The sequence below is a fragment of the Rattus norvegicus genome, chromosome 4 (assembly GCF_036323735.1).
Source record: "Rattus norvegicus strain BN/NHsdMcwi chromosome 4, GRCr8, whole genome shotgun sequence".
NCBI lineage: Eukaryota > Metazoa > Chordata > Mammalia > Rodentia > Muridae > Rattus > Rattus norvegicus.
In genome coordinates, this window is record NC_086022.1 from 100,734,045 (window position 1) to 100,758,549 (window position 24,505).

Consider the following 24,505-nt stretch of genomic DNA (forward strand, 5'->3'; position numbering starts at 1 on the left):
CTAGCAACTTATATAATGTACATCTATTATGCACTCTGCGTGGTGCTACAGATTTCTAATTTTTTTTATCTTAGGTCGGAATTGTGAGTGAAATTTCCCATGTGATTTGGACAAACTCTTTATAAAACTCTATTCTAAAAGCAAAAAGGCAGTCTTTGAATTCAGCCACACTCTCTACTCCCTAACTCACAGCAGCATGTTTCTTTTCACATCAGGGGACCTAGTGTCTGGGAACAGAGGTTCTCCCTGTGTTCCTTTGTTTCTAGGTTCCTGTGATTGAGTCCATGTAATCTTAAATTTTTAATAGATTCTTGCCTAAAACTTTGTTTCAACACCTGTAGTAGTAAATAATATAATATAGAAGGTGAGGGGAGGGGTTAGGGGTATAGTTGCCTGGAAATCAGGAAAGGTAATAACAATTGAAATGTAAATAAGAAATACTCAATTTAATAAAGATGGAGAAAATATATAGATGTGGAGCACATGCACCATGTCACACTACCTCCTGCTACTCTGTATCCAACAGTCTCTCCTCCTCTATGTCTAGCTCCACATTGGCACCAGTTACTCTCTGGGCCCTGTGGCAGCTAACCTCTTGCAACTCTGTGCTGTAAACTCTGTTCACAGTCCCAGCATCTGCCCCCTGGGGTTATTGCCACACTTCCCAATATCCATGTGAAATCAAAACTCTAGAAGCTTATAATTTATTTATCAGATTTATATCAGTATACTATTACTCCAAAAGTAATCCAGAGAATAAAATTAGAGTCAATTAATATTGCTATAAACTACTCACCTATATAAGAAAAATTGTCCTATAAAAATCCACCCCTTATATATTATTCATAACTACCTGTGATACTTTGTGGCCACATAGGTCCAGGTCACTCGTCTCTGCCACCACCTTGGTTCTCCTCACCCTCTCCTCCTCCTCCTCTCTTTCCTCTCTCCAAAACTCTATGCCAAACTTACTTTTTCACTGCCCAATCACAGGCCTTGGCTTATCTTTTGTCTGCCCTCACCTGCATATAGACATCAGTCCACAATTACGGACTTCTTTCCTCCTATGACCAAAAAACAAAACAAAACAAAAACCTGGATTACACCCACAAGCATTGCAGAAATTAGGAATTTTTGGCAAGCTTGTAGTCCCAGCTCTTGGGAGTGGTGGCAGAAATTCAAAATCATCATCTACTACAAGTTTGAGAACAGTCAGAGTTATGTTAGGCCCATAAATTTTCAGGAAAAAAGCAACCCTATGTCTTTAAACCAGTTAGGAAATATTGATACCAACGTATTAGACATAGTTTTAAGTGTTAATGATGAAAACTCACGAAGTTCCACAATAACTTAGGTATTTGAAATAACCTAAAATTTATTATAAAATAATGAAGTTTTATAAGAGTTAGGTGTATTAATTTTATTCGTGGCTAATACTTATTCGAGTCTACATGGTTTTATTTGAACTAACTCAAATGCAGATTGAAAGTTTCCATAAGGAATAAGCAATAAGTGTTCTAATAGGTGAACTTTTGAATCATTTTTAAAATATTATCATTTTTGTTTCTTAATTGACTTCAAAAATTACTTTTCTCTGATCAAATCCAGGGTTCATGCAAAACTGTATGACCTTAAACTTTTAGTAGAGGATGACATTGCAGTTCTAGAATTACTGCTTCCTACTTTCAAGAACTGGGACTACAGGAGTTATCACCAGGCCCTGTTCACACAATGCTCTTAAATATTATTTAATATTAGGAAAAAGTCTATCAATTAAGCTAAATCCTAGTATAATATTTTCTTCTTCCTTAGTAGTAAAAATTAGGCTGGATATATATAGATATGTGTGTGTGTGTGTGTGTGTGTGTGTGTGTTCTCCATGTATTTATGTTTGATAGCTTACACATTGTTCTTCTTACTGGTTTTGTTGTATATTCACAGGAAGAAACAGGTTCAGATTCAGTTGATTATTTTTCCTGAGAAGATTACAATTACTATTAATGATTGTTCAACTTTTTCCTGGGCCCATCAAGAACAAAGACTTAACTTTGTCTTCATTTTTGCAATCTCTCCAGCAGGGGGAAGACATAATACAGGTCTATCCAATAAAGATCACCAGACTGTGGGCTGGTATATAGTATCAATCACTGTAACACTAGGAGCAAGAGAAGTTTCTAGTTAGTTTCTTGTTCACTTGTCATCTAGAATTTTCTCCTTGTCTTTACCTACTTCTGTGAGAATGGTCTGGGCACTTTTCATCACTACATTTGTCATGGGAGACTAGAGATCCTAGCAATTCTTTGTGTTATAGATGTAAAAACACCTGTCCTAGGACAATGGCCCTGAATAATTACCTTCCTTGGCAGAAGGGTAAGTGTAACTCCTCTATCATTTTCCATTCATCCATCATAATCCACTACAGTGTTGCTGAGGCAGCTGGATTGTTTATCATTATAACCTGGAGAGAGGTTGCTTGTTGACATCCAGTAATTTTCAAAGTTAAAATTATAAAAAACATGTGATGAAATCACATTAGCAAATATGGCAGGAAAAGAATCCCCTGAACTACAGACATGGAGTTTGACTTCCACTCTGACCTCAACAGATCATTAAAGGATGTGAAAAGAGAGGCAAGGCTATTGAGCAGTCTTTTTTTTTTCCATTTTTACTGTTTTTTTCTTTGATTATTGCTAATGGTATTAATCTATTGAAATGATCTATTTCCCTCTACGTTTTCAAATTATTTACTACCAACAGTGAAATAAAGTTACGAATTTGATGGATTCCATATATTTGAGAGTGTGATGTAATTGCTTAATGAAAATATACATGTGTGAATAGATGCATAATAATGGGTATCAGGGTATGGGTCATAATTTGTCTCTACTGCAGATTCTTGGATGTACTGCTTTAGCAAGCACTATAAAACATACTTTAGTCACACTTTTCATCAGTTTTCAGGTTAATTATTTTTAAAATATATTCTAACACTTCTTCTTAATTTGTCCCCAATATCATATTCAGGCCCCTCATGGATATCATCACCCTGGATGATTTTTACATTCTACAGAATGATTACATATACATGCAAACTCTTTCCAATCAATGGATCATGGAAACTCACACTAAATCCACCATAGCTTTACTCCCAATTAGGATCTACTTGGTACCCATTATGGTATCTCCCTGTGTTTAGCTTCTATCTTCACTTCTATACATGCTTCTCTCACCAATAGATTCAATCCCTTTGTTCTGAAATTAAATTAAGATTCATCTATTCTTAGTTTCTGGAGAAGGCATGATGCCCATAGCCTATGCAAGAAGAACAATTGTACATTCAAAGACATGGATGATATTACTGATAGAAAACTAATATTCTTTAAAGACAATTAATTGTATTAATATGCAATAACTCAGATACAATAATGTGAAGCCTCACAGAAATACTGGGCTTATATATAATTCCAGCCTAATCTAGGTAAAGAGCTCATAGGCATAGATGAAAGGAGAGAAACCCATTTATTTCTCTGGTCTTGATGTCAGAAGTGCTTCGTAGCTTCTCTGTCAAAAGTAGAGTAAAATAAGATTGTTTACCTGAAAAAATTAATGTTATGAAAGCTCCTGAACTTTTCCACAAACAATGTGTTCCAGTAAAATTGTATTAGTCTTTTGGGAATCATTGTTATCAAAATGATTCTTGCTGAGTTCTATGGGGAATTGTGTAGATCAATCATGTGGATACATCTACAATCTTTTCCATACACAAGGCTTGGGAAAAATTTGGAACAGTGGAGTTGAAACACTGTAAGAACCAAAAGATTAGAGAGTTTACTCTGGGATTGAATCTCCTACGAATATCAGAAGATATACCTGCAATCTCACCTAAATAACTGCCCAAATGTGAGCTGAAAAAAGTAGGACACCACTGAATTTGCCATACTGGATGGGATAAACCCCATATGGTCTCAGTTCTACAAAAAGAAGTATAAACAACTGGATAAAGCTAGGAGGTGGAGAGGTCTTCCTCTCCGGGGGAGAGCATAACCAATTTATTGTCTGTATGATAATGATCAACCATATATATATATATATATATATATATATATATATATATATATATATATATATGTATGTGTGTGTGTGTGTGTGTGTGTATGTATGTATGAGTGTGTCTAAGTACATTCAACTATGCAATAACAGTTAATGGAAAAGGAGGTGATGAATTACAAGTAGAGGAAGAGGGGATATTTGTGGGATTATAGAGGGAAGAAATAAAAGAGACAAAATTTATTATTAAAATTCAATCTCACAAGCAGAAAAAAAGTTTAATCTATACCACTTCAATAACCTTCGCAGGTAAATATGAATTTGCCCTATAACCATTTATATAGTGTTTAAAATTTACTGTAGGTTCCAGGCCCTGCTATAAGAGAAATAAAACAGAAAATCCGATAACGAATATGACAAAAATCAAAACAATAAGCATCTCATAGCCTGGTGATTCGTTGTTGTTGTTGTTGCTGCTGCTTCTGCTGTTACAAAAGAGGAGCACATTCTCTACAAATAAACCCAAATAAACCCGTACTGCCTCTCTGATCTAAAGCATAAGAGGACCACAGGCCTCTAATGAGTCACTGACCTGACCAGTGCCATGGCCATTCCTACAGTTTCCTGATTTGCATGTGCTCAGAGGCCAGCCCACTGCTCAGTTGACTTCTTTATAGTCAGGTCTCACCTCGTGCTGGAGTCAGCTTCACACATGTTACACAGAAACATGAATGTGCTCACTCAACTCCTTGGGTTGCTGCTACTCTGGCTTACAGGTAAGGAAGACTGAATAAACTGAAAATTTATACAGATCAGTGTGGTAAGTGCTCAGTGGATGGTCTCCATAAATGTTGTCTTTTACCAAGATAAATTGTATGGGAATTGTTTTTCAATTTTCAATCTCAGGTGGTAAATGTGACATCCAGATGACACAGTCTCCTGCCTCCCTGTCACCATCACATGCCAGGCAAGCCACGACATTGGTAATTGGTTAATATGGTATCTGCAGAAACTGGGGAAATCTCCTCAGCTCCTGATCTATGGTGCAACCAGCTTGGCAGATGGGGTCCCATCAAGGTTCAGCTGCAGTAGATCTGGCACACAGTATTCTCTTAAGATCATCAGACTACAGGTTGAAGATATTGGAATCTATTACTGTCTACACGCTTCTAGTTGCTCCTCCCACAGTGATTCAGGCCATGACATAAACCACCCAGGGAAGAAGTGAGAGCCCACTCTACTGCAAATGCTTCTATGTTGTCTCTGGCTGCTGAGACTCTTCCCTTAGATTAAATTCAAAGGTCATTGTGATGCTTTTGCATGAGGATCAGAGTAACTTTCATATCCTAATATTTTCTTCCAAATAGAGCATTAAAACAGGGCATACTTCTCATAGTTCCCAAGAAAAAAATAACTTTACACACACACACACACACACACACACACACACACACACACATAATGGGGGTGGGGAAGAGACGGAGATAGGGAGATAGAAAGAAATAGTCCTTGGTCCTTGGTACCACCATCTAAGAATTTGGCAGGTATTTCACATTGTGCTAGGAGGGAAGAAGACTCAGTATGAATACAGCTGAGGAATGTGTTTTTTGTATCTTGATGAGTCTTCTTAAGATTCTGAATACATTAACCATAGGACCTTTGTTTAAGCTTTTTTTCCCCATCTTTATTAACTGGGGTAATTCTTATTTACATTTTGATTGTTATTCACTTTCTGGGTTTCCAGGCCAACATTCCCCTAACCCCTCCCCTCCTCTTGTATAAGGGTGTTCCCCTCCCCATCCTCCCCCCAATACCCCCCTCCACCCAAGAATCCATTCACTAGGGGTACAGCCTTGGCAAGACCAGGGGCTTCCCCTTCCACTGGTGCTCTTGCTAGGCTATTAATTGCTAACTATGCAGTTGGAACCCAGTGTCAGTCCATGTATAGTCTTTAGGTAGTGGCTTAGTCCCTGGAAGCTCTGGTTGGTTGGCATTGTGGTTTATATGAAGTCTCAAGTCCCTTCAAGCTCTCTCACTCCTTTCTCCTTTTCTTTCAAACGGAGTCCAGTTGTCAGTGGTTTGCTACTGGCATTCGCATATGTATTTGCCATATTTTGGATGTGTCTCTCAGGAGAGATCTACATCCAGTTCCTGTCAGCCTGCACTTCTTTGCTTCATCCATCTTATTAAGTTTGGTGGCTGTATATGCTACTCATGCTCTAATTACTTATGTTAAAACACTTACTTCCTTTAGGTGGCTTTTCTTTTCTTTTTCTATATGCATTCCAACTGATGCTGATACCAATAAAATCAGGTATATAAACTTCTGTTCTTAGTAATGGCTCTGAAATTATGCTGATATGGTGAAGATTTAGGTGTATAGCCACATCGTTATTCTCCAAAATCACGACTCCCTGCCTGTTGCCCCATTTAATACCATGTAGAAAATGGGTTATTTCTCTTAAAACAAACATTCAAAAATTAAATACATTCTTTTATGAATTACCTTGTCTATACATACATACATTGCTGTCACAGCAATGGAAAAGCAGTTGAGACATTTGCCTTCCTAATAAGGACAGAAATGAACAAACAGGTAATGGAGGAAACCCTCATCCCTTCCACACATATGAGAGTTGACCTCACAGCTGAGAATCATGTGATCAGGAAGCCTTTCTTTCAGTAAAAAATGGACTTTAGATTCAAAGAATAATCTGTTCTCAGTGTGGCTCTCTGTCAGAGCAGCAACAACTCCATTATGTGAGTGGGAGCACTCATGTCTCCTTGTAACTTGTATGAGGGTAATTCCTGCTTAGGGCGTGACATAAAATTTGGACATATAAAAGTTCACCTGAATCTGAACAAAAATATTACGTTGACCTTTATGTCTTCCCAACAGGAAACAGTTGCAGCAGCTGGAGACCACAGAAGGAGAATTGTGGAAGCTCCTGCTCTTCTTTCCTGGGTGGTTTATGCCATGGCTTGAATCACTGTGGGAGGATCACTGTAACCCTGTTGGCAGTAATACATTGCAGTATCATCGGGATGTGGGCTGCTGATTTTGAGAGAAAACTGTGTGCCAGATCCACTGCCACTGAACCTTGATGGAACATCATCTTTAAAACATCTGCAGCATAGATCAGGAGCTTAGGAGATTTCCCTGTTTTCTGCTGATACCCTGATAACTACCTGCTGATATCCTGACTTGTCTGGCATGTAATTGTGACAGTTTCTCCCAGAGATGCAGATAGAGAGGCAGGAGACTGAGTCATCTTGATATCACATCTTGCACCTGATAGTGGAAATCGAAAATAAATTCACACACAATTTATTCTGTCATATATAAGACGTTTATGGAGACCATGGAGCACTAACAACAGCCATATGTATGACATTCCTGTTATTCAGTCTTCTTCACCTGTAAGCCAGAGCAGCAGCAACCCCAGGATCTGACTAGGAGCACTCTTGTCTGTGTGTGACATGAGTGAGGCTGACTCTAGCACAGGGTATGGCCTGGTCATAGAGAAGTCCTCACATCAGTGGGCTGTGCTCTGGGTATATGCAAACCTTCAAAGGCTAGGAACAGCTGCAGCCAGGTCAGTGATGCATTAAGAGGCCATGACCTCTGCTGGTTGAGATCAGAGACAATATGTGTATATCTGTAGGGAGTATCCTCATCTTAAAAAGAACAGCTCCAGTCTGTGAGTTGCACTTATTTTGATTTCTGTGTGGTTCAATGTAGAATTTCCTTATTATGTTTCCTTTCATGCCCTAGGCTCTCAGATATGAGCTAATTCTGGGAAATAAAGAAATAATTATATAGTCCTCTCATAGGTATTTGTAGATGTTATTGAGATGATGCAGCTACTACTTTTTTTAATTTTATTTGTAAGATTCCATTTAATTATAACATTTCGTCCTTTCTTCTCTCCAATTCTTCACAAATATTCCTATTTACTCCATTTTAAATTCATGGCCTCATTTTTCATTACTTTTTTTATTGAATGCAAATATGCATTTCTGACTACATGATTATTCCAAGATATCAAATGGTAATAATTCCATATACACTTCCTCACATGTACAGTTTTCAGATTAATTATTTGGATCTCATGGATCTAGAGTGTTTTCAAGCCATCATGTGGATACTAATAATGAACCTAGGTCCTCTTCAAGAACAGTAAATCCTCTTAGTTGCTGAGACATCTTAAAACCATTCTTTGAAAATTACAACTTTATGTAGGTTATGGACCTTTATAAACACATTCATGTTTATAATTTCGGCACTTCTCATTGTGTTCTTAAAACTCACCTTCTGTGATGTGTTTTTGTAAGCATGGTAGAAAACATTCACATGCACAGCAATAATATTTATTTTTTACAGATGCTTAGACTTGAATTTATTGTTACACACATCCCAGGATCAGAAATGCTTCAGGAGAAAGACAATGAGTATGTGTGCTAAATCTGCCTAACAACTGAGAGTCAACAGATAATCCTTTCTTATTTTTTTTAATTAATGTTTTAGAGATTCTCACTATATTATAGTTTAACTTTCTAAAGTCTTATCAAAGAAGTTTACATTTAATGTTATGCCAATACTTCCCATTTAAATTTTATCCTACAGATTGACCTCCTTTCATTGTCTTATTGCTCTGGCTAGGAATTTAGGTACTATGTTTTATAAGTAGGGAGAGTGTGGGCAGCCTTGTCTAGTCCCCGATTTTACTGGGAGTGCATCAAGTTTTCTCCATTTAGTTCAAAGTTAGGTACTTGGTTCCTATATATTGCTTTTATATGTATAGTTATGGGCCTTGAATTTCTGATCTTTCCAGGACCTTTATCATGAAGGTGTGTTGAATTTTGTCAAATGCTCTCTCAGTATCTAATGAAATGATCATGTTTTTTTTTCCCTAGAATTTCTTCATACAGTGGATTACCTTGAAAGATTTCTGTATATTGAACCATCCCTGCATCACTGGGATAAAGCCCAATTGATCATGATGGATGACCGTTTTGATGTTTTCTGAGATTCAGTTTGCAAGAATTTTATTGAGTATTTTTTTCATCGATGTTCATAAGGATAATTGGTCTGAAGTTCTCTTTCTTTCTTGGATCTTTGAATGGTTCATGTTTAAGTGTAATTCTGGTTTAATAGAAGAAATTAGGTAGTTTTCTGTCTGTTTCTATTTTGCAGAATAGATTGGACAATATCTTTATGAGTTCTTCTAGGAAGATCTGATAGAATTTAGCACTAAACCCATCTGTTCCTGGGCTCTTTTTGTTCTTGTTGTTGCTATTGTTTTTGTGAGATTTTTAATAACTGCTTGTATTTTTTAGGAGTTATAGGGCTGTGTAGATGTCTCATCTGATCCTGATTTAACTTTGATACCTGGTATTTTTTGAGTGAATTGTCCATTTCTTCCTGATTTTTAAGTTTTGTTGAATATAGGCTTTTGTAGTAGGTCTGGTGATTTTTTTTTTTTTGCAATTATCTCAGATTCAGTTGTTATGTCTCCCTTTTCACTTCTGATTTTCTTAATTTGGATACATTTCTGTGACCTCTGGTTAATCCACTTAATGGTTTATCATTCTTGTTGATTTTTTTAAAGAACCAGCTCCTGGTTTTGTAGATTCTTTGTATAGTTAGCTTTGTTTCTACTTGCTTGATTTCAGCCATGAGTTGGATTATTTCCTGCCTGCTATTCCCCTTGCATATATTTGCTTCTTTTTGTTTCAGAACTTTCATGTGTGCTACCAAGATTCTAATGTATGCTTTCTCCTGGTTCTTTTTGGAGGCACGCAGAGCTATGAGTTTCCCTCTTAGCTCGGCTTTCATTTATTCCCCATAAGTTTGGGTTTGTTGTTCCTTCATTTCCATTAAATTCTAAAAAGTCTTTAATTTCTTTCTTTATTTCTCCCTTGACCAAGTTATTATTGAGTACAGTTTTGTTGAACTCCAATAACATGTGGGCTTTCGGTTGCTATTGTTGTTATTGAGGAGTAGCCTTAGTCTGTGGTGATCTGATAGAATGCACAAAATTATTTCAACCTTCTTATATCTGTCAAGGCCTGTTTTGTGACCAATTTTATGGTCAATTTTGGGGAAAGTAGCATGAGTTGCGAAGAAGAAGAAGGCATATCCTTTTGTTTTGAATGAAATGTTCTATAAATATTTATTAAATCCATTTGGTTTATAACTTCTGTAAGTTTTTCTATGTCTCTGTTTAATTTCTGTTGCCATGATCTGACCATTGATGAGAGTGGGGTGATGAAATCTTCTACTATTGTTGTGTGAGGTACAATGAGTGATTTGAGCTTCAGTAAGGTTTCTTTTATGGACGTAGTTGCCCTTGCATTTGCAGCATAGATAAATAGGATTGAGAGTTCATCTTGGGGGATTTTTTCTTTGATAAATATGAAGTTGATGAAGTTTGGTTGAAAGTCAATTTTACTCAATATTAGAATGACTACTCCAGCTTATTTCGTTGGACCATTTATTTGTAAAATTGTTTTTCAGACTTTTATGATAAGGCAGTGTCAGTCTTTGTCCTGAGATATGCTTCTTGTATGCAACAAAATGTTGGGTCCTCTTTATGTATCCAGTTTTTTAGTCTATGTCTTATTATTGGGGAATTGTGTCCATTGATTTTAAGAGGTATTAAGGAATAGTGATTGTTGCTTCCTATTGTTTTTGTTGCTAGAGGTGGAATTATGTTTGTATGTGTCTCTTATTTTGGTTTTGTTGCAAGAAGTTTATTCTCTTGCTTTTGCTTGGGTGTAGTTTCCCTCCTTGTGTCGGACATTTCCATCTATTATCCTTGTAGGGCTATTTTTGTAGAAAGATATCGTGTAAATTTGTTTTTTTCATAGAATATCTTGGTTTCTCCATTTATATTGAGAGTTTTGCTGGTATAGTAGCCTGGACTGGCATTTGTGTTCTCTTAGGGTCTGTATGACATCTGCCCAGGATCTTCTAACTTTCATAGTCTCTGGTGAGAGGTCTGCTCTAGTTCTTATAGGTCTGCTTTTATATGTTGCTAGGCATTTTTCCCTTACTGCTTTTATTATTCTTTTTTCACTTTTGTGCATTTGGTGTTTTGACTCTTACGTGATAGGAGGAATTTCTTTTCTGTTCCAATCTATTTGGAGTTCTGTAGGCTTCTTGTATGTTTATGGGCATTTCTTTCTTTAGGTTAGTGAAGTTTCGTTCAATAATTTGGTTGAAGGTATGTTCCGGGCCTTTAATTAGGAGTCTTCACTCTCTTCTATACATATTATCCTTAGGTTAGCTCTTGTCATTGTGTCCTGCATTTCCTGCATGTGTTGGGCTAGGTTATTTTTGCCTTTTACATTATCTTTGATGGTTATGTCGTTGTTATCTACCTCTGATATTCTCTCTTCTATATCTCTTTTACTCTCTTGGTGATGCTTGCATCTATGACTCCTGACCTCTTCCATAGGTTTTCTGTCTCCAAGTTTGTTTCCCTTTTTCTTTCTTTATTGTTTATATATCCACTTTTAAATTTTGGATGGGTTTGTTCAATTCCTTCACCTGTTTGGTTGTGTTTTCCTGAAATTCTTTATGGTATTTTTGTGTTTGCTCTTTAAGGGCTTCTAATGGTTTACTTGGGTTGTCGCATATTTTTCTAAGGTTATCATTTGTGTCTTTCTTAAAGTCCTCAATCACCATTATGAAATGTGATTTTAAGTCCAAATCTTGTTTTTCAAATGTGTGTGGATATCCAATATTTGCTTTGGTGGGAGAACTGGGCTCTGATGATGCCAAGTAGTCTTGGATTCTGTTGCTTAGTTCCCTGTGTCAGTCTCTGGACACACTAAATCAGTCCCCTTATACTATGGTGGAGTCTCATCTTCCAGTACATTCCATTTTCTTAAATCTAATAATATGATATTCCAACTATAATCTAATTTTTGGACTTCTGGTTAAAACTTCCTTGCATCCATAATGAATTATCTATAGAAATATGTGAAATAATGAGATTTCTCAAAAGAAAATCACACTGCTGCTCACATTGGCAGCACATATACTAAAATTGTAACAATACAGAGAACTAGCATGGCTCCTACTCAAGGATGACACATAGACTCATGAAGCATTCCATATATTTAGACAACTTCTCTAACCTAAATAAAGAGATGCCTTTAAACATACATGAAAACCACAGAAACCAAACAGGTGGGACCAGAAAATAAATTCTCTCTATTACACAATAATTAAACCACAAAATGCACAGAACAAAGAAAAAGTATTGAAAGCAGTAAGGGAGAAAGTTCAAGTAATATATAAGGGCAGACCCATCAGAATTACACCAGACTTCTCAACAGTCTCTAAAAGTAAGACGATCCCTGGCAGATGTCATACAGACACCAAGAGAACAAAATTGTGAGCCCAGGCTAGTATACTCAGCAAAACTCTCAATTACCGTAAAGGGAGAAACCAAAATATTCCATGCCAATACCAAACTTACACAATATCTTTCTACCAATCCATTCCTACAGAGGATAATAGAACGAAAACTCCAAAACAAGGAGGAAAACTACAGCCAATAAATACAAGAAAATAATCTCAGAGCAAACCCAAAAGAAGAGAACCACACAATAATAATTCCATGTCTAACCACAAAATAAGCAGCATTCATTGGTCCTTAATATCTATCAACATCAATGGACTCAATTCATAAACAAAAAGACATAAATAAACAGGTTGGATACATAAAGGACCCAGCTATTTGCTGGATACTGAAAACATATGTAAGTGAGAAAGACAGATACTACCCCAAAGTCAAAGGCAAAAATTTTCCCGGCAAATGCTCCCAAGAAATAAGCTTGGGTTACAATTCTAGTATCTAATAAAAATAGACTTTCAACCAAACATTATCAAAAAGATGGAGAACACTATATACTAATCAAAGAAATAATCCACAAATATGAACTCCTAATTCTGAACAACTATGCCTCAAATGCAAGGGCACCAACATTTGTAAAAGAAATATTACTGAATCTCAAAGCACAGATTGAACCTTATAGTAATTGTAGGAGACTTTAACCCCTCACTCTCATCATGGAAACAGAAACTAAACAAAGAGACAGTGAAATAGACAAATGTTATGAACCTAATGAACATAACAGATATCTATAGCACATTTCACTGTAAAAAATAAAAAAGGATATACATTTGTCTCAGCAGATCTTTATCAATCCTACATCTGATAGAGGGTAAATACCCAATGTATGCAAAAACCTCAAGAAGTTAGACTTCAGAGAACCAAATAACCATATTAAAGAATGGGGTACAGATCTAAACAGATATTTTACAACAAAGGAATCTCAAATGCCTGAGGAGCAATTAAGGAAATGATCAACAACCTTAATCATCAGGGAAGTGTAAATAAAAACGACCCTGGGATTGTACCGTACATAAGTCAGAATAGCTAAGATCAAAAACTCTGGTGACAACATATTCTGGCGAGAATGTGGAGACAGAGGAATATTCCTCCTTTGCTGGTGGGACTACAAGCTGGTAACTCGACTTTGGGAATCAGTTTTGTTGTTCCTCAATACATTGGAAAGAATATTTACTGTAGACCTAACTACATCACTCTTGGGCATATACTCAAAAGATGCTCCAACATATAACAAGGAGCCATGCTCTAACATACTTATAGCACCTTTCCTTATAAGAGCCAGAAGCTGGAAATAACCCAGGTGTTCCTTGTCAGAGGAATGGATTCAGAAAATGTGGTACATTTACACACAGGAGTACTACTCAGCTATTAAAAACAATGACTTAATGAGATTCTTGGTGAATGATGAAAGTAGAAAATTTCTTCTTGAGTGAGATAATGCAATCACAAAGGAACACACACGGTATATACTCACTGATAAGTGAATAATAGCCAAAAAGAAGGTCGGAATACTGTTGATCACAGAACATATAAAATGGAAGAAGACAGAAGACCACACCAATGTGTGGATTCCACAGTCCTACTGTGAAGGGGAAGAAAATACTCTTGGAAGTGCAGGAATAAATAGTTGAAGAGAAACGTATGAAAGGTCATCTAGGGATTCTCTTCCTAGGAATCCATCCCATCTTCAGATACCAAACCAAGACACTATTGCTGATGCCAAGAAGTACTTGCTGACAGGAGCCTGGTATAGCTGTGCCCTGAGAGGGTCTGCCAGAGCCTGAACAATACAGATGTGAATGCACACATCAAACATGTGTGCATTCCACCCAAAGCTCCAGGATTTAAACCACTAATGAAAGAGAACATATCAGGGGACCCACGGCATGTGTAGCAGAGGATGACTTTAACTGGCATCAATAGGATAGGATCCCCTTTGTCCTGTGGGGGTTTGATGACCCAGGACAGGGTAATGCTCAGGCCTTGAGACAGGAGTGGGTAGGCAGGTGGAGAAGCACCATCATAAAGGCAAGAGGAAGGCAACATTTTTTGGTGTGGAGTCTGCTCATTTTCTCAGCATCTGCCCTGGTAGTTATAGTCACAGTTCTCAGTAACCCATAAAATCAAAACTCAATAAGCTTGTAATTTGTCAATCAGATTTATATCAATAAATTCTCACTCTACAAAATATCTACACAATAAACTAAAGCCAATTAATATTGATATAAACTACGCATGTAGATAAGACAAATTGTCCTATAAAATCCCTCCCTTATGAAATATTCATAACTACTGTCTTCTTTAAGGCCACACAGATCCAGGTCATCCTTCTTTTCCTCCATCTTGGTTCTTCTCTTCTTCCCCTCCTGTCTCCTTTCTCCAAAATTGTGTCCACCATACTTTTTCACCACCCAATCACAGCCATTGCTGTATCTTGTGCCTGCCTTCACCTGCATGTAGACACCAATACACATTTTACCCTTTCTGCATAATTAAAAAAAGATCTTTTCTTTCAGATATAAGCTGAGCACAATTACCATTCTATGATTTATAAAGGATAAAATATACCTAACACCCAAGTCGTCATTTTTGTCAATTCAATGAATACTCGATAATCTACCTATTTATCCTAACCTAACTCTCCCGAAGAAAGGCTTCAAATCCATGTGTTATATCTTGGCTATCTTGTATATTATCTGAAATTATCTAATTAAGTATGTAATCTCAATGTTGAATCACCTGGGTAATTAGTCATCAACCCCTTCAGAAATCTAAGAAAGACCAATCCTATCTGAAAATAAAGGAAGCCTAACTCGGCTTACCAAACTGAGACAAGTTGAAGAGACAACTGCCAACCTGTCCATTCCCTTGTTAGCAACATATACAACATATACAAACATCAGGCTTCAGCCTTCTGGCTCAGGATCATCTGACAGAGCTTTGTAACACAATTTTGAAGAGCTGATTATTCTGGCTTGGCAGAGATTATCAGTCAACTCTTCTGTGTAGTGTGTCATTTCTTGGACAGTAACTTGTCTGCAGATGAAATAGGCAATTTCTGTCCAGTGGCTACCTAGCCACAATTTATTACCTCACCTGTGGGTAGAGACACTCATTTTTTTAATCCAAATAGGGGATCTGCTTCTAGGAGCAGATATTTCTCAACAACTAAAGAATAAACAACATTAAATGTCACATTTTGTGAATTTCTGACATTTCTGAAAACCATCTATTCATTTAAAGTAATCTAGATTGTTATCCATTAACTACTCTTACCTATTTCTAAAAATTATCTTAAAAATACTCTAATAGTAAACTCAGAGCCATGAATCTAATATCTGGCCCTTAACTCATACTGCTTAATCACTTAAAAGCAGTTTTTAATAGCAGTTATAAGACAGGGTCTAAGTCTTGTATATTTAAATATATTGTATAGGCATAATGTCTGTATGAGAGTAACAATATCAATCACAATTATATATCAATAAGAAATTGATATCAATGAAATCCTTAAATTTGTATTAAATAAATTCTGTACCAATGTCAGAGATTATAACTTCGATTTAGGAATGAATAAAAGGAATCACAACAAAATTACATTATGGATGTACAGTCATTTCTAGATTAGAAATATCTGTTAAAATATGATAATTTCTAAATTCCCCAGAATAACAACCTCAAAACAACCACCCTCAAATCCCCCAAGTCCAGGACACTGGGTCGACAACACTTCACACCTTCTTCAGGCTGGGTATGGACATTGAGATATATTGCGGGTGTGTAGGGGTAGGAAAAATTAGGAACCTGGTCAGGCCTTAAGAAGTCCACACCAACGATCACTGTAGTCTCTGTGTTTATCCTGACTGGATATGGCTGAAAGTCTTTAAGATCTGGAGCTCAAGCAGGTCAGTTCAGCATGTCTGATGATGAAACTCACCAAAGCTGTACATTCTCTAATATATGAATCTCCAAACAAAATTTTAGTATCATAAAGATATCTGTATGGATTGTATCAGTCTGTGTGGTGTGTACAGACTGGTTAGAATTAAATTCTTTTTGTTGTTTTATTCCTTTGAATCTAGTGCACCCCTCTATCAAATATAATCCATATAGCTCAGTGAGATATCTAGATCCTAATCACCTTTCTTTTTCTTTTTCTTTTGTATTTCAAAGCTAAGTTTATATTTAGTTACTGTGGTTAAATGACATTTAACAAAGTAGTTTTTCTTGTGGTGCTAAGGATTGGATCCAGGGCTCATTTTCTAAAAACACAAATATAAAATCCTTTCCCCAAGTCAGCATATCCTTCAGTTGGCACCCAGAAAATTGAAACAATATAAGAGCAAATGAACTCTAAACTAAAATATTATATGATCCTATTCTTAGGCTTGTCCAATCTATCATGCCAGGAAATAAACCCAAAATTCCCATTGAACCCACATTAGAGAATATGAACTTTCTGTAGACCCTAAAATAACATCTTTAAAGCAAACTTCTACTAATACCTGCCTATAAGAAATAGGCAGGTTTTTTTTTTAATCTATTATGCTCTCTGCTTGGAGCCATGACATTTTTCGCTGTACTAATTGTGAACTGTGGATAGAATTTCCCACATAACTCAAGCAAAATCTGTATTCGTTCCTTCTAAGTATAAAAACAATTTAATCAAAGTTCTACTAATAGCTGTTAGTAAGAAGTAGGCAGCTTTTCAAATCATGATTTTAACCAAAATTTCCTGTGGAGACCACATTAGAGAGAATATGTATGACTTATTGGAGCATTATATCTTTATACCATCTGTTAAGCTCTCCACCTGGATACTCAGACCTCTACTCACTACACTAACAAGTTATATAATAAATATCTTGTTACATATTATATATATATATATATATATATATATATATAATATATCTGTTATGCACTCTGCCTGGTGCTACAGACTTCTATTTTTTTTTAATCTTAGTTCAGAATTGTGAGTGAAATTTCCCATGTGATTTGGACAAACTGTTTATAAAACTCTATTCTAAAAGCAAAAAAAGCAGTCTTTGAATTAAGCCACACTCTCTATTCCCTTAGCCAGATCAGCTCGTTTCTTTTCACAGCAGGGGACCTAGTGTCTGGGAGCTGAGATTCTCTCTCCCTGTGTTCCTTTGTGTCAAGGTTCCTGTGATTGAGTCCATGTAATCTTAAATTTTTAGTGGATTCTTGTCTAAAAGGTTGGTTAGACACCTGTAGTAGTAAATAATATAATATAGAAGGGGAGAGGATGAGTTAGTGGGATGTTTGCCTGGAAACCGGGAAAGGTAATAACAATTTAAATGTAAATAAGAAATACCCAATTTAATAAAGATGGAGAAAAAAATATAGATGTGGGGCACATGCACCATGTAACACTACCTCCTGCTACTCTGTCTCCAGCAGTCTCTCCTCCTATATGGCTAGCTCCACATTGCCACCAGCTACACTCAGGACCCTGAGGCACCTACCCTCTTGCAACTCTCTGCTGTGAACTCTGTTCACAATCCAAGCATCTGCCCTCTGATGTTATTGCCATAATTCCCAATATTCTATCAAAATCAAAACTCTAGAATCTTGTAATTATCAGATTTATATCAGTAAATACTTACTCCAAAAATCATCCAGACAATAAATTTAGAGTCAATTAATATTGATGTAAACTACCCACCTAGATAAGACAAATTGTCCTATAAAAATCCAACCCTTATAAAATATTCATAACTACATGTGACACTTTGAGGCCACACAGACCCAGGTCATTCTTCTTTGCCTTCATCTTAGTCTTTATCACCCTCTCTTCCTCCTCCTCTGTCTCCTCTCTCCAAATCACTTTGCCAAGCATACTTTTTCACTGCCCAATCACAGGCCTTGCTTTATCTTGTGCCTTCCCTCACTTGCATATAGACATCAATCCACAATTACAGACTTCTTTCCTCCTATGACCAAAAAACAAAACAGAACAAAAACCTAGATTACACCCACAAGCATTGCAGGACTTAGGTAATTTCGGCAAGCGTGTAGTCCCAGCTCTTGAGAGTGGTGGCAGAAATTCAAAATCATCATCTAATACAAGTTTGAGAACAGTCAGAGCTCTGTGAGACCCAGAAATTTTCAGGAAAAAAGCAACCCTAAGTCTTTAAATAGTTAGGAAATATCGATACCAACGAAATTGACATAGTTTTAAGTGTTAATGATCAAAACTCACGAAGTTCCATAAATTTATTATAAAATAATGAAGTTTTATAAGAGTTAGGTGTATTAGTTTTATTCTTGGCTAATAATTTTTCGAGTCTACATGGTTTTATTTGAAATAACTCAAATGCAGATTGAAAGTCTCCATAAGGAATAAGCAATAACTGCTCAATACTTTAACTTTTGAATCTGTGTTTAATATATTATCATCTTTGTTTCTTAAATGACTTCAAAAAATACTTTTTTCTGATCAAATCCAGGGCTCATGTAGAACTGATTACTTTAAACTTGTAGTAGAGGATGACATTAAAGTTCTAGAATTACTGCTTCCTACATTAAAGATCTGGGACTACAGGAGTCATCAGCATGCCCTGTTCATGCAATGCTCTTAAATATTTTTAATACTAGGAAAAAGTCTATCAATTAAGCTAAATACTCTTATAATATCTTCTTCTTCCTTAGTAGTAAGAATTAGACTCCATATACATAGAGATGTGTGTGTGTGTGCGTGTGTGTGTGTGTGCGTGTGTGTGTGTGTGCGTGTGTGTGTGTGTGCGTGTGTGTGTGTGTGCGTGTGTGTGTGTGTGTGTGTGTGTGTTCTGCATGTATTTAAGTTTGATAGCCTACACATTATTCTTCGTAATGGTTTTGTTGTATATTAACAGGAAGAAACAGGCTCATATTCAGTTCATTATTTTTCCTGAGTACATTACAATTTCTATTAACAATATTTCAGCTTTTTCCTAGGCCCAACAAGAACAAAGACTCAACTTTGTCTTCATTTTTGCAATCTCTCCAGCAGGGGGAGGACATAATACAGGTCTATCAAACAAAGATCACCAGACTGTGGGCTGGTATCTAGTATCAATCACTGTAACACTAGGAGCAAGAGAAGTTTCTAGTTAGTTTCCTGTTCACTTGTCATCAGCATTTTCTCCTTGTCTTTATCTACTTCTGTGAGAATGGTCTGGGCACCATTTAGTCATGGGAGACTAGAGATCCTAGCAATTCTTTGTGTTGTAGATGTAAAAACACCTGTCTTAGGACAATGGCCCTGAATAATTACCTTCCTTGGCAGAAGGGTAAGAGTAACTCCTCTTTCATTTTCAATTCATCTATTATAATCCACTACAGTGTTGCTGAAGCAGCTGGATTGTTTATCATTATAACCTGGGGGGAGGTTGCTTGTTGACATCTAGTAATTTTCAACGTGAAAAATGTAAAGGCCATGGGATGAAATCACATCAGGAAATATGGCAGGAAAAGCTTCCCCTAAATAACAGATATGGAGTTTGACTTCCACACTCACCTCAACAGATCATTAAAGGATGTGAAAAGACAGGCAAGGATTTTGAGAAGTCCTTTTTTTCCATTTTTTGTGGGTTTTTTTTTTAACCTTGATTATTGCTAATGATATTAATCTATGGAAATGATTTCTTTCCCTCTAATTTTTCAAATTATTTACTACCAACTGTGAAATAAAGTTATCAATTTGATGGATTCCATATATTTGAGTGTGCGATGTAATTGCTTAATGAAAACATACATGTGTGAATAGATGCATAATAACGGGTAGAATCAGGGTATGGGTCATAATTCATCCCTACTGAAGACTCTTGGATGTACTGTTTTTAGCAAGCACTATAAAACTTACTTTAGTCACACTTTTCATCAATTTCAGGTTAATTATTTTTAAATATATTCCAACACTTCATCTTGACGGTAATTTTGTCCCCAATATCATTTTCCGGCCCCTCATGGGTATCATCACCTTGGAAGACTTTTACATCCTACAAAATGATTACATATACATGCAAACTCTTTCCATTCAATGGATCGTGGAAACTCACAGTAAATCCACCCTAACTTTACTCCCAATTAGGATGTACTTGGTACCCATTATGTGATCTCCCTCTGTTTAGCTTCTATGTTCACTTCTGTACATTCTCTCTCACCAAAGAGATTGAATTCCATTGTTCTGAAATTAAATTAAGATTCATCTCGTATTAGTTTCTGGAGAAGGCATGATACCCATAACACATGCAATTAGAACAATTGTACATTCAAAGACATGGATGATATTACTGATAGAAAACTAATATTCTTTTTTTCATGTTTATTAAATTGGGTATTTCTTATTTACATTTCGATTGTTATTCCCTTTCCCACTTTCCAGGCCAACATCCCCTAACCCTTCCCCTTCTATACGGTTGTTCCCCTAACCATCCTCCTCCCCTATTACCACCCCCCCAACACTCCCGTTCACTGGGGTTCAGTCTTGGCAGGACCAAGGGATTCCCCTTCCACTGGTGCTTTACTAGGCTATTCATTGCTACCTATGAGGTTGGAGTCCAGGATCAGTATCTTTTTTTTTTTACACTTCTTTTTTTTTTTTTTATTAACTTGAGTATTTCTTATTTACATTTCGAGTGTTATTCCCTTTCCCGGTATCCTCCCCGCATTGCCTCCCTCCCCCCAACAATCACGCTTACTGGGGGTTCAGTCTTAGCAGGACCCAGGGCTTCCCCTTACACTGGTGACCTTACTAGGATATTCAATGCTACCTATGAGGTCAGAGTCCAGGGTCAATCCATGTGTAGTCTTTAGGTAGTGGCTTAGTTCCTGGAAGCTCTGGTTGCTTGGCATTGTTGTTCATATGGGGTCTCGAGCCCTTCAAGCTCTTCCAGTTCTTTCTCTGGTTACTTCAATAGGTACATTCCTGTTCTGTGTCTCTCAGGAGAGATCTACATCTGACTCCTATCTGCCTGCACTTCTTTGCTTCATCCATCTTGTCTAATTGGGTGGCTGTATATGTATGGGCCACATGTAGGGCAGGCTCTGAATGGGTGTTCCTTCTGTCTCTGTTTTAATCTTTGCCTCTCTATTCCCTGCCAAGGGTATTCTTGTTCCCCTTTTAAAGAAGGAGTGAAGCATTCACATTTTGATCATCCATCTTGAGTTTCATGTGTTCTAGGCATCTAGGGTAATTCAAGTATTTGGGCTAATAGCCACTTATCAATGAGTGCATACAATGTATGTTTATCTGTGATTGGCTTACCTCATTCAGAATGATATTTTCCAGTTCCAACCATTTGCCTATGAATTTCATAAAGTCATTGTTTTTGATAGCTGAGTAATATTCCATTGTGTAGATGTACCACATTTACTGTATCCATTCCTCTGTTGAAGGGCATCTGGGTTCTTTCCAGCTTCTGGCTATTATAAATAAGGCTGCTATGAACATAGTGGAGCACATGTCTTTTTTATTTGTTGGGGCATTTTTGGGTATATGCCCAGGAGAGATATAGCTGGATCCTCAGGCAGTTCAATGTCCAATTTTCTGAGGAACCTCCAGACTGATTTCCAGAATGGTCGTACCAGTCTGCAATCCCACCAACAATGGAGGAGTGTTCCTCTTTCTCCACATCCTCGACAGCATTTGCTGTCACCTGAGTTTTTGATCTTAGCCATTCTCACTGGTGTGAGGTGAAATCTCAGGGTTGTTTGGATTTGCATTTCCCTTATGACTAAAGATGTTGAACATTTCTTTAGGTGTTTCTCAGCCATTCGGCATTCCACAGCTGTGAATTCTTTTTTTATGTCTGAACCCCATTTTTAATAGGGTTATATATTCTTAAAAGACAATAAATTGTATCAATATACAATAACTAAAGTACAATAATGTGAAGCCTCTCGGAAATATTGGGCTTATATATAATTCCAGCCTAATCTCGGCAAAGAGCTCATAGGCATAGATGGAAGGAGAGAAACCCATGAATTTCTCTGGTCTTGATGTCAGTAGTTCTTGGGTAGCTTCTCTGTCAAAAATAGAGTAAAATAAGATTACCTGAAAAAATTAATGTTTTGAAAGCTCCTGCCCTTCTCCACAAACCATGTCTTCCATTATTATTCTCTTATTCTTCTGGGAATCATTGTTATTAAAATGATCCTTTCTGAGTTCCATGAGGAATTGTGTATCTCAATCATGTGGATACATTTACAACCTTTTCCATGCACAAGGCTTGGGAAAAATTTGGAACAGTGGAGTTGAAACACTGTAAGAATCAGAAGATTGGGGAGTTTGCTCTGAGAGTATATCTCCTATGAATATCAGAAGACATACATGCAAAATCTCACCGAAATAACTGCCCAAAGGTGAGCTGAAAAAAGTAGGACACCACTGAATTTGCCATACTGGATGGGATAAACCCCATATTATCTCAGTTCTACAAAAAGAAGTATACAGAACTGGAAAAAGCTAGGAGCAGGAGAGGTCTTTCTCTCTAGGGGAGAGCATAACAATTGATTGACTGTACGATAATGATCAACCCTGTATATATATATATATATATATATATATATATATATATATATACATATATATATATGTGTGTGTGTGTGTATGTGTGTGTATGTGTGTGTATATATGTGTGTGTATTTTTTGTGTGTATGTGTGTGTATGTATGTGTATGAGTGTGTGTACATACATTCAATTATGCAGTAACAGTTAAAGGAAAAAGAGGTGATGAATTACAAGTAAAGGAAAAGGGATATTTGGGAGATTTTAGAGGGAAGAAATAAAAGAGACAAAATTTATTATTAAAATCTAATCTCACATATGACAGAAAAAAATTTGAAGCTACACCACCTCAATAACCTTCACAGGTAAATATGAATTTACCCTATAAGCATTTATATACTGTTTAAAATTTACTGTATGTTCCAGGCCCTGCTATAAGAGAAATAAAACAGAAAGTCATATAATGAATATGACAAAAATCAAACAATATGCATCTCATAGCCTGGTGATTCGTTGTTGTTGTTGCTGCTGCTTCTGCTATCCCAAGGGGAGCACATTCTCTACAAATAAACCCATATAAACCCGTACTGCCTCTCTGATCTAAAGCATAAGAGGACCACAGGCCTCTAATGAGTCACTGACCTGACCAGTGCCATGGCCATTCCTACAGTTGCTGATTTGCATGTGCCCAGAGCCCAGCCCACTCTTCAGTTGACTTCTTTATAGTCAGGTCTCACCTCGTGCTGGAGTCAGCTTCACACATGTTACACAGAAACATGAACGTGCCCACTCAACTCCTTGGGTTACTGATACTCTGGCTTACAGGTAAGGAAGACTGAATAAACTGAAAATTTATACAGATCAGTGTGGTAAGTGCTCCATGCATGGTGTCCATAAATGTTGTCTTTAACAAGATAAATTGTGTGGGATTTCTTTTTCAATTTTCAATCTCAGGTGGTAAATGTGACATCCAGATGACACAGTCTCCTGCTTCCCTGTCTGCGTCTCCGGAAGAAATTGTCACGATCACATGCCAGGCAAGCCAGGACATTGGTAATTGGTTAGCATGGTATCAGCAGAAACCAGGGAAATCTCCTCAACTCCTGATCTATAGTGCAACCAGCTTGGCAGACGGGATCCCATCAAGGTTCAGCGGCAGTAGATCTGGTACACAGTATTCTCTTAAGATCAGCAGACTACAGGTTGAAGATACTGGAATCTATTACTGTCTACAGCGTTATAGTAATCCTCCCACAGTGATTCAGGCCATGACATAAACCACCCAGGGAAGCAGAAGTGAGAGCCCACTCTACTGCAAATGCTTGTATTGGTGTCTTTGGCTGCTGAGACTGTTTCTCTTGGTCTAAATTCAAAGGTCATTGTGATGCTTTTGCATGAGGATCAGAGTAACTTTCATATCCTAATTTATTCTTCCAAAATAGCATTAAAACAGGACATATTTCTCATAGTTTCCAAGAAAAGAATAACTTTACACACACACACAAACACTCACACA

At 36.9% G+C, this 24,505-nt stretch overlaps 1 non-coding gene and 1 gene segment (V, D, J or C); both read left to right on the forward strand.

The window, feature by feature from the left end:
- Positions 1–12,074: 12,074 nt before the first annotated feature.
- On the forward strand, positions 12,075–12,179 carry LOC120102589 (U6 spliceosomal RNA). Its single transcript, XR_005504224.1, has one exon. It is a non-coding gene; the product is annotated as a U6 spliceosomal RNA (small nuclear RNA).
- Positions 12,180–23,682: 11,503 nt separating this feature from the next.
- LOC690302 (immunoglobulin kappa chain variable 12-41-like) lies at positions 23,683–24,266 on the forward strand. The segment is given in 2 exon segments: positions 23,683–23,814; positions 23,944–24,266. Coding segments are annotated over 2 exon segments (387 nt in total).
- The last annotated feature ends 239 nt before the right edge of the window (positions 24,267–24,505 follow it).